The sequence below is a fragment of the Nanorana parkeri genome, unplaced genomic scaffold (genome assembly GCF_000935625.1).
Source record: "Nanorana parkeri isolate BGI_ZX_2015 unplaced genomic scaffold, ASM93562v1 scaffold1564, whole genome shotgun sequence".
Classification (NCBI taxonomy): domain Eukaryota; kingdom Metazoa; phylum Chordata; class Amphibia; order Anura; family Dicroglossidae; genus Nanorana; species Nanorana parkeri.
Window position 1 is genome coordinate 198,786 of NW_017307832.1, and position 12,902 is coordinate 211,687.

At 40.7% G+C, this 12,902-nt stretch overlaps 1 protein-coding gene across 1 annotated transcript in view; it reads right to left on the reverse strand.

The window, feature by feature from the left end:
- WRN (Werner syndrome RecQ like helicase) overlaps nucleotides 1-12,902 on the reverse strand; it is a 127,922-nt gene that overhangs the window by 93,579 nt on the left and 21,441 nt on the right. The window contains exons 10-13 of the mRNA XM_018570636.1: nucleotides 11,352-11,432; nucleotides 9,023-9,158; nucleotides 4,362-4,437; nucleotides 1,262-1,329 (exon numbers count right to left, since the gene is read on the reverse strand). Of these exons, the coding sequence (XP_018426138.1) occupies nucleotides 1,262-1,329; nucleotides 4,362-4,437; nucleotides 9,023-9,158; nucleotides 11,352-11,432 (361 nt within the window). The remainder of the gene's footprint in view (nucleotides 1-1,261; nucleotides 1,330-4,361; nucleotides 4,438-9,022; nucleotides 9,159-11,351; nucleotides 11,433-12,902) is intronic.

Here is a 12,902-nt window from a genome sequence, read left to right on the forward strand (position 1 = left end):
CCAGCTTGTCCCTTGTGGCCGGGGAACCCACCGTTTCCTCCCCAGATCCTCGTGGATACACTGGGGAGGTAGGGGAGTCTGTGGCACTAGTAACGCCGCTGCTCGGTTCCGACCTCTCCCGACGGCTCGGATCTTTAGCGTTTCCCCCTGTCCCTGACACGAAGGATGGGGACGTGTTTCCGCTTGACCCCGTGTCAGCATCAGGTGACCCACGGGGGAGCGTTCCGTTCGCTCTCCGGAAAAACGCCCCGATGTCTACCGCCTGGTCCGTGGGCTCCGACAGCGTCTTCTTCTTTCTTTTCCCGCTCCTCCCCATGTTATCGGCCAGAGCGGGGTTCACAGAGATCAGTGCAATCTTGGTCTTGGACTCTATCGGTCAGGTCAGTCAGGTCTGTTCTTTGCTGTCGGTTTCTTCTATCTCAATCCATGCTTGTTGAGGCGAGGTGTGGGAGCTACAGGTGTACACACCTTACACCGCCATTGTCCCTGGGCCACTCCCCGCCTGGCTATAGATTTGATATTTTTTGTACTTTCTAAATCACTGACCTGGAACAAGTAAATAAGGCGTTCTGACTTCAATCTGATTTTCTGGATCTGCACATTTGTCCTGGGTCAGTAATTTAGAAAGAACTGAAGCCAGAAGCATCTAGACAATTAGCATTTCTGCTGGAGTTTAGTAATAACAGCCTCCACATTTTTGTCAGCAGGTTTCCTTCAATTCTTGATTGGATGTGTAACTGATTGATTTTCACTACAATTAAAGAATCACTTATCCAAAAAACTAGCAGGGTTATTCAGAAAATGGTGAAGAGTTTGGAGAAGAAATGAGAAGTGAACAATCTAGGACAACATAGCTGATTTGGAAAAATTCTCCAATTCAGCTCACTTTCCAGTTCAGCTATGTTGTCATAGATTGTTCACTTCTCGTGTCTTCTCCAAACTCTTCACCCTTTTGTGAATAACCCTGTTAATAAATATTTTGTGCGGTACAACAAAAACCATAAACAATATAAATAAGTGTGTGTAACTAAGGCAGGGCTATAACTTTCCTCCTGTTTTGAAATCCCTGTGTTACTTTTGATTTTGCACATCCCCTCCCTCCAAAAAGACTCAGGAAATAGAATGTGACTGAAGCTGCATCCAAAAGCCTGATTCCCCCCACACCAGTGTGATGCAGAGGTTGACTACAGAGACCATTTATAGAAATCACCGATTTACACTGTTATTACTTGTGAGTAGCGCTGCATAATAATGCATTTACCTGTTGCCATGACAACAAGGTTGTCTCTTCTTTCTTTTAAAACTGAATGTATGACTTTCCACTGAACTCTAAGTAAAAGAAGAAATGTTATCATTATGACTGCAAAAAGCCATGGATGGAAGAATAAATGATATTTAAAAAAACTAGTCATTAAAAGCAGCTCCAGGCAACATTTGCTAGTCACTAATGCTATCCAGGAAACACTGCAACTACAGTATGCTAAAGTCAGAAGGTCCACTCAGTTTATCTTAAAGGGAGCACGTGAACCTGTGAGGGTAACTAAATGGTCATTTCTGACTTGCTTTTGAAAGTGCAACATCTGGCACCTTTGTAGTCTATATGATGAAATAAAATAAATGAAAAAAAAACCAGTTATATCAAATAAATACAATAAACACTAAAAGTAAAGTGCTTATGAATTTGATTTGCTTACTTAGAATGTGACAAAACTAACTAACTAACTAACACTGCATTCAATCATCTAATTTTTCTGTCTGTAGAAATGGCATCCTTTAAGAGCTGTCCTTTGTAATGTGCAGTTTGCGTTATGCCAAGGAGTCTATTTAGTCCTTGTAGTTCTTACCTTGGACTGCAAGTGAATTAGTCCCTTAAATGTAGATAATTTGATAGTGAGGGTGGGTTAGCAAATGAGCATGGGCAGGGCTGATACCATTCAGTCCCAATTGGAAGTTGGGAGCCAAGTGCCCTTCTGTCAGATTAACAGGTATGTCACCAACATTTTGCTAGGTCTTGAAAGGGATAACACATGGTTAAATGTGCATGTATTGCACAGTACAGTATTTTTTACGTATGTTTTTGCTTTCACATGACTGCTCTTCAGCAATTATTGTTGATATATCAAGCACTAAAACTGAGTCCAGAGTGGGCTAATAGTTCCTATGGGCTATAGTAGTGGCATGACTCAAGAGTGTGCACTGAAGAATGAACCATCCTGCTGACATAGTGGCTGCTTTGCAGCACAGTACTGTCCTGTGCAGTGCTTATTTAGTGATTTGCAGATTAAATCTCCTCTCAGTGTAATGTGAAGCTTTTGTAGTGATCCCCACCTTCTAGGCTGTAACTTCAATACAAATAAGTAAACTAATATTGAGATTGTAGTCCATCATGGGAGCGAGCATGGAGCGGTGACTACTTTATAAAAACACACACACACACACACACACACACAGGGACCATGGGGAACAAAAGTAGGCACCCTCCAGAAGGAAGGACAGTGTCGGCACCAATTGAGAAATTATTTGAGGATCTACAGCTGAGTGATGCACAAATAAAGTACAGTATTGGTAATAGTGGACACATTAAGATTGAAGTGTCACTTTAACCACTTGAAGTCCGCGGTGTTTAGACCCCCTTCCTGGCCAGGCCATTTTTCAGTATTCAGCGCTACAGTACTTTGACTGACATGTATTCCGTCATGCAGCGCTGTACTGAAATTGATTTTATACCATTTTTTGAGGACACATAGACCTTTCTTTTGGTGGTATTTAAATCACCACTGCGGGTTTTATTTTCTACTATATTAAAGAAAAATTACTGAAAATTTAGGAAAAAATAAGGTTTTTTTACATTATGTTAGGAAACAATTATTATTACCCAATTTTTTGTTAAAATATAAAATACGGGGTCACGTCGGGTAAATATACACTAAACATGTTAAGCTTTAAAAACGACCATACCCAAAATTGGCCATAGGTGACAATTTAAAAGCTTTTACCGCTCATCAGTTTAGTGTTATCAGTGATTGATGGCCCTAGAATTATTGCTCTCACTGCGACGTTTGGGCCGATATGTAACATGTGCGGCGTAATGGGCGCAATCATCGTTTTCGCACGTATGCGCACCCGGCGCATGTTTTTTTATTTGTGACTTACATTTTTTTATTTTTTTTGGAAACTATTTTTTTTCCATTTAACTTTATTGCCATCACATAGGGGGCTAATAAAAACCCCTATGTGATAGCAAAAGATTTGACAGGTCCTCTTTATGGAGACATTAAGGGTCTCCAAGACCCCTAATGTCACCTCGGAACCCCCTGAAGAAGCTGATGAAGCAGATATCTGTTTTTAAAATTTGGTCTTTTCCCGCCCGGCACGCGTGACGGGGCGTGGCTGAGCGGACGTCTAAAGACGCCCGCTCAGATCTAGAGTTTTTTTACAACGGCCGGCCGGGAGGTGGTTAAACCAGTTGACATCCGCGGTGTTTAGACCCCCTTCCTGGCCAGGCCATTTTTCAGTATTCAGCGCTGCGGTACTTTGACTGACATTTATTCCGTCATGCAACGCTGTACTGAAATGAATTTTATACCCTTTTTTGGGGACAGATAGAGCTTTCTTTTGGTGGTATTTATTCACCACTGGGGGTTTTATTTTTTTACTATATTAAGGAAAAATTACCGAAATTTTATAAAAAAAAACTGTTTCCCCTATATTAAATGATAAACGCCGGCAGCCGCGCGGGGGGAGGGGGGGCGGACGCGAACGAGCACATATAGGCGATCGGCGGGCTTTATTGGCTTTAAAAGGAACCTGACAAAATATTTTTCTTATATTATTTATAAAAAGGTATTCCTATTTAACCCTTAGTTCACCTAAAACGCTTCCCCATAGCAATTACTTTGCTGATTATTTTTTTTTTGTTGTTGTTTAACTTTCTAATCAACAATATTTACACTTTTTTTTCCACTTTTATTGATTTTGTTCGAGAATGTGTTTTTTGTAGCATTTCATTACTAAAAGCACAAAAATGGGGAAAAAAAGTATTTTTTTCCTTTGTAAATAACTTTTGCAATGCTTTGTACCAGAAATAAATATATATGTGTTATCTTTAGTGACAAAGTTATTGCTGGATAAACAGACCGATAGCAGAAATTTAAAAATTGATCTGTCCATGTAAAGGTGTGAGAGCTGAAGTCGATAATGCATGATCCAGAGGGCTTTTCTAGTGCCCCAATCTCTATAATTGCACAAGAAGGCTCTACTAATTAGGGAAAAATTTGTTTTTTTTCATAATAATGTTTCTGATATTATAGCTTTACAACACTCAAAATGCTGCTATTACTATTGCTATTGTGTATACTTACGGTTTAAAACTTGAATGACCGAAATATGTCTTCAAGCAAGCTATTTGCTCAGCATTTGGTTCAGGAAGACACGGATCTGTTTGGACAAAGACAAATTTAAAAGAAATAAATACCAAGCAACACTTTGTTGCATATTTATAACAGTGAACATGACGTTCAATACACATTTGTGTATCTTACTGGTGCCTGTTTTTTAAAGTGCAGTGACTGATTTACCTACAGTAAAAATGTCACATTCGCTGCTTTATAAACATGCTCCTTTGTTTTAAGTATGGTATAGGCAGATTTGCTGTGCTTTGTCTGTGTCCCTAAAACAACAATGTGTCAATTATTAACTCAAACAAACTTGAGACATATCTGTGAAAAACTACACTTGGAATAATCTTAACATTATGTGGACAAGCTGCAACAATTAAAAGGGTGTCAGACACCCTTTTGAAAAAGTCCTAAGACGAAACGCGTCAAGGGAGGTGTCTGCGTTCGTCTCCCACGTCTGGCACTGCAAGGAAATGTTATGCTGTCACCCCTTTGTCCTTTTTGGAAGTGTGTTTTTATCTTAATAAAAGATCTTATTTAAATAGTACTGCACTATGGGGGCTCTCTCTTTTTTATCTTTCCCCTGGAACATCTTTGAGTGATAAAGTCTGAGAGAGGATCGTGTGTGGTCTAAATTATTATCACACGGCACACCAGAGCTTTCTAATAGAGAGGGCGAAGGTCCATTTGAAATAGAAATCTGAGTTTTCTTTTTCCCAGGAAAGAGGAGAAATAAATGAAAGAAGGAGGGGGTGGCGTTCGTTCTGATTTATTACTGCATAAACATCGCATCTTTCTGGTAACGGCAATTCATTATCATGTAGAATCACAGAATACCGCCATTTGAACATTTTGGATTTTTTTCCTGTTTATGAGACACCATTTTTTTGGACTGAATATGTTTAAATGTTCATTCATGTATTCCTTTGTTTTGTTGCATAATATGTTTTCTGCACATTGCACTGTTTTCATTTTAACCACTTCAAGACCAGGTGTTTAGACCCCCTTCCTGGCCAGGCCATTTTTCAGTGTTCAGCGCTGCGATACTTTGACTGACGTTTATTCCGTCATGCAACGCTGTACTGAAATGAATTTTATAATTTTTTTTTCACTATATAATGAAAAAAGTGCCATAAATGTTAAAAAAAAGTTTCCCTACGTTATGTTATAAAACATGTATTCCTACCCATATTTTTAGTAAAACATAAAAGTCAGGGTCACGTCCGTTAAATAGACACCAAACATGTCAAGCCTTAAAATTGCGTGCGCCCGCAAAATCGCACAAAACGCCCATAGGCGACGATTAAAACGCTTTTACTGTTCATCAGTTTAGTGTGATCAGTGATTAAAGGAGAACTATGGGGTTAGGGCTTTTCCCTATAGTTCTCCTTAGGGTAACGGGAGGACACAAACTAGCGTCCTCCCGTCACCCTAAGCTCAGTATAACGCAAGCTACATACTTCTCATCAAGCAGGTAGGAGCACACAACAACTCAAAGGTGTTAAAGGAAAGTTTTAGGGGCCTTATGGACCCTGTAAGTCCAGATACTGGTAAGGCCAGATACTGGTAGAAGCATAATTGTGATCCTCCAGTTTCAAGGTGTGGTGCACTGCATCATAAGGACAGAAACAGTCTCCTTCAACTTATAATAGCAGAAGACTGGAATCCTCAGGGGAAAGCTCATCAGTCAGCAACTTGAGCGATTCAGTGTCTGCGGGTGAACATGCAGTTGCTAATTTGCAGCCTCTGAGTTCAGCGTAGTATAGCAGCCGGGCGAGAATATTTTCTTTATTTTCGTCCCTAGATCAATATGAGCACTTACCACTGCAAGGGTTAGTTTGAATAAATCCTGGAGTTCTTCTTTAAGTAAAGAGTGAGGGGCCAAAGGTCTCTGAAACAGAATGGAAAGAGCAGACATCTGATAGCTGGGAGTCAAATGCTGGTCCAAAGACAGCTGCAGGAAGGAGAGGATTTGTCTCATGGAGAAGCTCTATGGGTGGAAACCCTAAGAGTCACAACAACTGATAAAAGATCTTGCGCGAAGTAGACTTTCTAGCTTTAAGCATCGTAGGAATCACAGATTCAGAGATGCCCCCGGTCCCTTGGAATCTGGGATTCAGAAAACATGTCATCAAAGCAATCAACCAAGAAGCAGGATGATAAATCACCCAGTGACAACCTGCCAGAAGTCTTACCAGGCAGCAATTAAGATAACCACTTTCATCTCAATCCCGCAGAGCAGACAAAAGAAGTTTAAGGGGAGGGAAGGCATAGAGCAGCACATATTGAGTCCAAAAAGCCACCAGTGCAACCCCACAGGGGATCTCTGGATCTGGATAGGAACCTGTCCAGTTTGTTGTTGAACCTGGAAGTCAGGAGGTCCAGAATAAAGACAGCTGAGGGGGCTGGAACATAAAGTTCTGCCCAGGACAGGATCTGCTTTACCTCTCTAGCCACAGAAAGACCTCTGGTTCCTCCCTGATGGTTGACAGGTCACCACTGTAGTATTGTCTAACTAAATCAGAATCGGCTAACCCTCCAACAGGGAGGTCCAATGTGGAAGAGACAGCCAAATTGCCAGAAGCTTGAGGATTGAAGGTGTATTAGAGACAAATTTTCTCTGACAACCAAATACCCTTCAAAGAAAAGGCAATAATACAGATGTGGAGACTTGGGCAGCTTCTGTACTTAAGAGTTCAAACGTGAGACCAAAGAATCTGAAATTTCACTTGGGAAAGGTAGACTGGCCCAAGACATGTACAGGACCAGACCCAGGTACTCCAAGTGGAGAGTCAGTTCCAGCGATCACTTCTGAAGTTTAAGGGTCAATCCAAATCGCTTTATCAACTGTTTCCTCAACTGGGGGTCCTCTAGGTATCCCAAAAGGGGGATGCCCTGAGAACACAGCAAGGCAAACACTGGGGACCATCAGATGGACAGGTGCAAGAAAGAATCTTGGATGTCTACAGAAGCCAGGGAATGTCCCTGGTGGAGGGACAGAGATGACAGATCTGGTGGATTAAATCTGAAATATCTTGACTCTAATGTACACATTTAAAGCCCTGAGATCCGAGATGGGACTAATGCACCCTTTCAGTTTGGGAACAGTGAACAGGCTGGAGTAAAACCCCTGGAATTATTCTGTCACAGGGTATGGTCAGGGACACCTTGATCCAGAAAACCAGAGAGGAGAGATGAAAGGTACATTTACTGAGCAGTCAGCTCCCTAAGCTACTTCCTCCCCTAGGGAAAAAGCCACCAGCAGCCGAAATGGTCTACTTGATTTTGGGAGTAGTAGAAGCAGAAGACTGTGACTCCTTAGGGGTGAGCTCATCAGTTAAGGACTTGAGCTACTCATTATCAGATAAAGTCTCTGTGGCTCACAGTGTAGAGGCCAGCAAATTAGATAAAAAATCTGTTGAGGCTTGTGGCCTCTGTGATACGAGTCAGCAAAGAGAGTAAGTTGGGTCATAAAGATTTGTAGGACTCTGATAAAGCTCCCAACCAGAGAGACAAAGAACTCAGCCACAATTGACAAAGCTAAAGAGGACTCTGGAGGACAGGAGAGGCTAACAGAAGAGCACAGCATGACTCCAGGCTGCAGACTTTAGCAACAATACCAATGGCTTTGGACCTGAAAAGCACTCCACAGTTTTAATTTTTTACCAGAATCTAGTGTGGCAAGCGACCAAACACAGAACTCAGTGCCCAAAAATCACTTCCAGGTTGTCTCTGCAACATTCAATCCACGCGGTCTGGATGCGATACTCCAAAAGCCAGGCAGGGAATGATCATGCAGAAAGCTGCTGATTGCAGGGAAAACCTCTATATACATATTTATTTATTTTATGTGCACACAGACAAATATTTTCAGATTTGCCAATTCCCATGAAGTTATTAGTAGAAAAGAAATCTGCAGCACAACAAATTGATTTATAATCCTACTGACATGTGAGGTCTAAAATAAGGGCACTTAATTGCTTAATCAATTAATTGAAGCCATTAATTTCAGTTTCCAATTGTGATGTGCTCAGATGTATGGGCTGGACTTTTACAGTGGAACTGAAATCAAAAGTTAAGATTTACTATGCTATAGGGAAAATTTTGAAATGATAATTGTGTCTAAGCAGTATCTTTTGTCCAGAATACCTTTTCAAAAATAGCATTGCACTTATTAGTATGCAAGTGTGCCTAGGAACTCCGGTGCCTGCAGGCTCATAGCTAAATATATGCAGTGTGAGATTAACCCCTTCGTGACGGGAGACGTACAGTGTACGTCTTGTCACTTTGTGCCTATATGACTGGCCACACCACTGACTGCCGTTTTAGGAGATTTTCTGGTGATGTTACTACTGGGCTGCTCACGGTTCTTCTTGCTGGAGGCTCTGACATGAGGAAGCAAAATCCTGCCTCTATCAAGATGTCCCAAGGCTTTGTAAGTCAGTAAAGGAGAAAGATCAGTTCTAGGGACATCACAAGTAATGCTGGGGACTAGTCCTTTGCTCTATGCCTTTCTTTTCTTTGACAAGGCTTCCAGAGATCAGTTGTTCTTTAACTGCAACAAAAACTGACATGCAGAAATTAATTTTGTGCAATACATTTTATTTAATCTTGGAAGGTCTTACCCCAGTCTTCTTCAATTTCCTCTTCGATGCCTTCATCTTCTTCGTCATCCACAGCATTATTCAAATATTTACTATTTGTCGAGAATGATTTTGTTCCAGTGTCATATTCTGGGCTGTTTTCCAAATCCGCTACAGACTGAAAATTTAGTAACCAAGAGGATTTTTACTAGACTACATATGAAATAACTGCTAAAGTATATACTGTATATCTGTAAAAATGGAATGAAAGCTTATAGTACAGGGGTGCCCATTAGGTCGATCGCGATCTACCAGTCGAAAGCGATCCCTGGTAGATCGCGATGTCCTGTCCTCCTGCCGTGGGGCTTCTCTGGATCCCCGCTGCTCTCCCCCATCTGTATGCAGTGGGGATCAGTGATATGTACCAATCCTCTGTGTCCCCAGTTATGAATGAACAGGATGTGACTTACATCACTTCCTGATTCGGCCTCACGAGCACCACAGGAGGACAGGACGCGGGCGCCTCTAGAACGCACTGGAATGCAAACCGGCCGACTCCCTGCGTTCAGGTGCAGGAGGGGGTGTGGGGTTGTATTGAAGTCAATGGCACCGCAGCCATGTCCCCCGCCCACAGTGCGATCGCCAGCCTGCATTCCGGTCCAGTGCAACCTGCAAAAATAGTGCTTGCAGCATTTTTGCAGGTCGCACTGGGCCGGCACGCAGACACTAATGTGCCTGCGTTCCGGGTGCGGGCGATCGCACTACGGGTGAGGGGCGTGGCTGCGGTGCCATTGACTTCAATGCATCACCATGCTCTCCCCCCCAGAATGCAGGTGTTTTTTCGTTGGTAGATCTCATTGAGCTTGTCATTTGAAAAGTAGATCTCCGAACGAAAAATTGTGGGCGCCCCTGTTATAGTATCAAAGCATCCTATTCATTTTTAAACACAGCACTAAATAAACACCCCAATTCAATCAATTACAATATCAGTAATATAAATGATCATAAACTTGTGATTGTAAACCCAATATCTTTATACATGAAATTCGTAACCTGCAGCAATGCATACATATGTATACAAACTTGGAAATAAATAAACATCCAAAATTATTGTGCATTCATATAAATTACAAGGGTGAACATTTCTTATGGAAATGAGTGAAATAATGAATCAGACTGCCACTCCTTCTGAAAGGTCTATGCGACAGCTTTACAAATCTGTGCATCTGTATTGTTGGGCAGCCAAGTGCGACAGTTTGCAAAGTTTTAAGAGAGATATATTACTAAAGATGCAAGATTTTCACTCTAAACAGATACATTAACAAGTGGTCAGGGTCAAACTTATTCTGGAGGAGTGCTACTTTAGAGAAGCTATGAAAGAAATTTTTGACTCGTACTGTATCCTTGTAAAAAAATCTCTCTCACAAATTACATACTGTATAACAAATTTATCTTTTATCACTTTAATTCTGTACAGTTTTAAACTTGAATTAAAATAATGAACAAGAAAAAAATACTTTGCCTGTAAATGAAGAAACAAAGCTTATTAAAAAAAAAGGCTAATTACACTGGTTCAAAAGTAGTTACCCCTAAACTTTCAACAAGATAAAATAATTGATCGAAAGAAACAAAGCGCTAAAGGTAAATGTATGGGCAAAAAAGTGAGCTATGAGTGATTCTGGCGAGGCCAGTATAGTATATTCTTTCGATCATACTAGGTTTCACCTCTTCTTAGAGCAGCTTTGGGTTTATTTATTCACATTTATTCATATTTATTCACATTTATTCTTAACTTATTAACTTAATCCATCTAATTTTTTATTACAAATATCACTTCTCCAGAAGTGCAGATTTACTTGTTTACAAGATAAAATAATTACACCGGTCATGTGTATTTTAGTTGTGTTCCATATAATTGTATATACAAGTAAACATTCATTTTTAAACTTAAAGTAAAATTAAAGTATTTATATTTTTGGGCATATATCTACTACTAGATTAAAAAAAAAAAAAAGTAGGCAAATACCTAATTACTTACCCGTTCCAGCGCTGCTCGCTCCCAGCTGCAGAACTTCCAGCTCCCGAATGTCTGTAAAGGAGGAAGTGTGTGTGCACATGCGCAGTAGAGGGGAGAAAAGAGAATTAAAGTGAATAGACGCAGCCAGGAGCGTGCATGCCAGACAGACTCCGTGGGACACTAGGAGTCTCCGCTGGATCAGGGACCAGCAGCAGCGCTGGAGGGACTGTAGAAAATTAGTGGAATGAAGAAGATCGCATCAAGGAGGCATCAAATAAGTGCTTACAGCAGCATTGGGGGAAAAAATAGCCTTCAATGTCACTTTAACTACTGATTAAAAATGATAATGTATACCTTGAGCATTTCACTCTCCAACTCTTCATCACTCTCAATACCAGGGTTGTGGTGAATTTCATCATCAATGCCCATATATTCCTGTTGGGTAGTATACATATCAACATTACAGCACAGACTGTACAGTTCAAACAGGATACACATATGAATATTTAGGGTCATCAAAGTAGTAGCATTGCATGCTTTATACAGTAAAATAAAACAGAGCCCAACACTGTAACTACAGGGTCAAAACTGAAAGACAAATTACATATACAGGCTTTATAATTACCATTTTTAAAGGAAACACAAAAATATGTGTTGACAGCATATGTATTAGCTGCTCTCCTTGCCACATGCTGTGGCTCTTCACGCCAGCTCATATGTTCTTTAGTGATGTAGGGGGGTGGCAGAAGGAATCACTGCATGCAGTGGGAAGCAAGTATTCGGTACCAATGGAAATGCCCAATACATGCAGTGGCCGAAGAGCAGTATCGCTACGGCATTTCAACACAATTTATTTTTCCTGTTTTGATCCTGCAGTAACAGGGTCACTTTGAAGGAAATCTGTCCATGCAGAGCAAAGTCAACAGGTCTGCCTAAATACCTGGACCACCATCAGATGTTTTTCCTTCATTTCCCTGCCACTTTGTTCAGTCACTGGCAAAGAGGAAATAAAGCTTGCAGAGGGCTGAGCACTGTCCCCCAACCTCCATGTGACAATACTAAGCAAATTACCAGTGCTGTCACAAGAGGAAAAAGAGAAGTAATTCACATACTTTGCCATACTTGGAAGTAAAGGGTATTTTCTTCACAGGTGAGTGGATAGGCAGAGAGAGCAAGGGAAAGCTAAATATATGATGTATATGCTAAGTATATGCTAAATATATGCTGCCAATAGACCTGCACGAGGACCACGAGGGCCTGTCATATGCTGCCAATATATGCTAAGGTATGTATATGCTGCCAATAGACCTGCATGAGGACCACGAGGGCCTGTCTAGAATTAAGGAGCATTTTACTCTTTCAGTGCGGAAGAGGGGGTGGCGTTGGGGGCCCACTGCTAGTGTAGATTTTTCAGGAAACCTGGAGTTTAGCTTTAAAACCTTTGAAATTAATATTTTTTCTTGTACCGAAAAATTAATAGCACATTTAGTGCATGGGAAATTATTAGCCAAGTATATCCAACCAACAGAAAACATCAGAAACTATCCTATTCTAACCTGACATTTGCATCATATCGAAGACATCTAGCGAAAGAAATAAGAAGGGAGCAGCTCTGAATTTAAGGTGGGTATTGCAGCAAAAGGCGATTTTTATATTTTAACTTTTATTGGATTATTTATTTTGAACTTGTTATTTTTGGCCAGAGTCCATCTTTAATAAAATGCCTGCTATAGCAGTTTATCATGACTGCACAGTGTTTAGGAGGCATCCTGGCTGATCCCCATTCACAAAAGCAATTTCAGTACAAATTTAAAGCCCAACTAAACTTTTAATTGAAATCAGCTAAATACATTACAACTCCATGTAAACAAAAAGTTTACATAATATTTCAGTTCAACTTCTTTA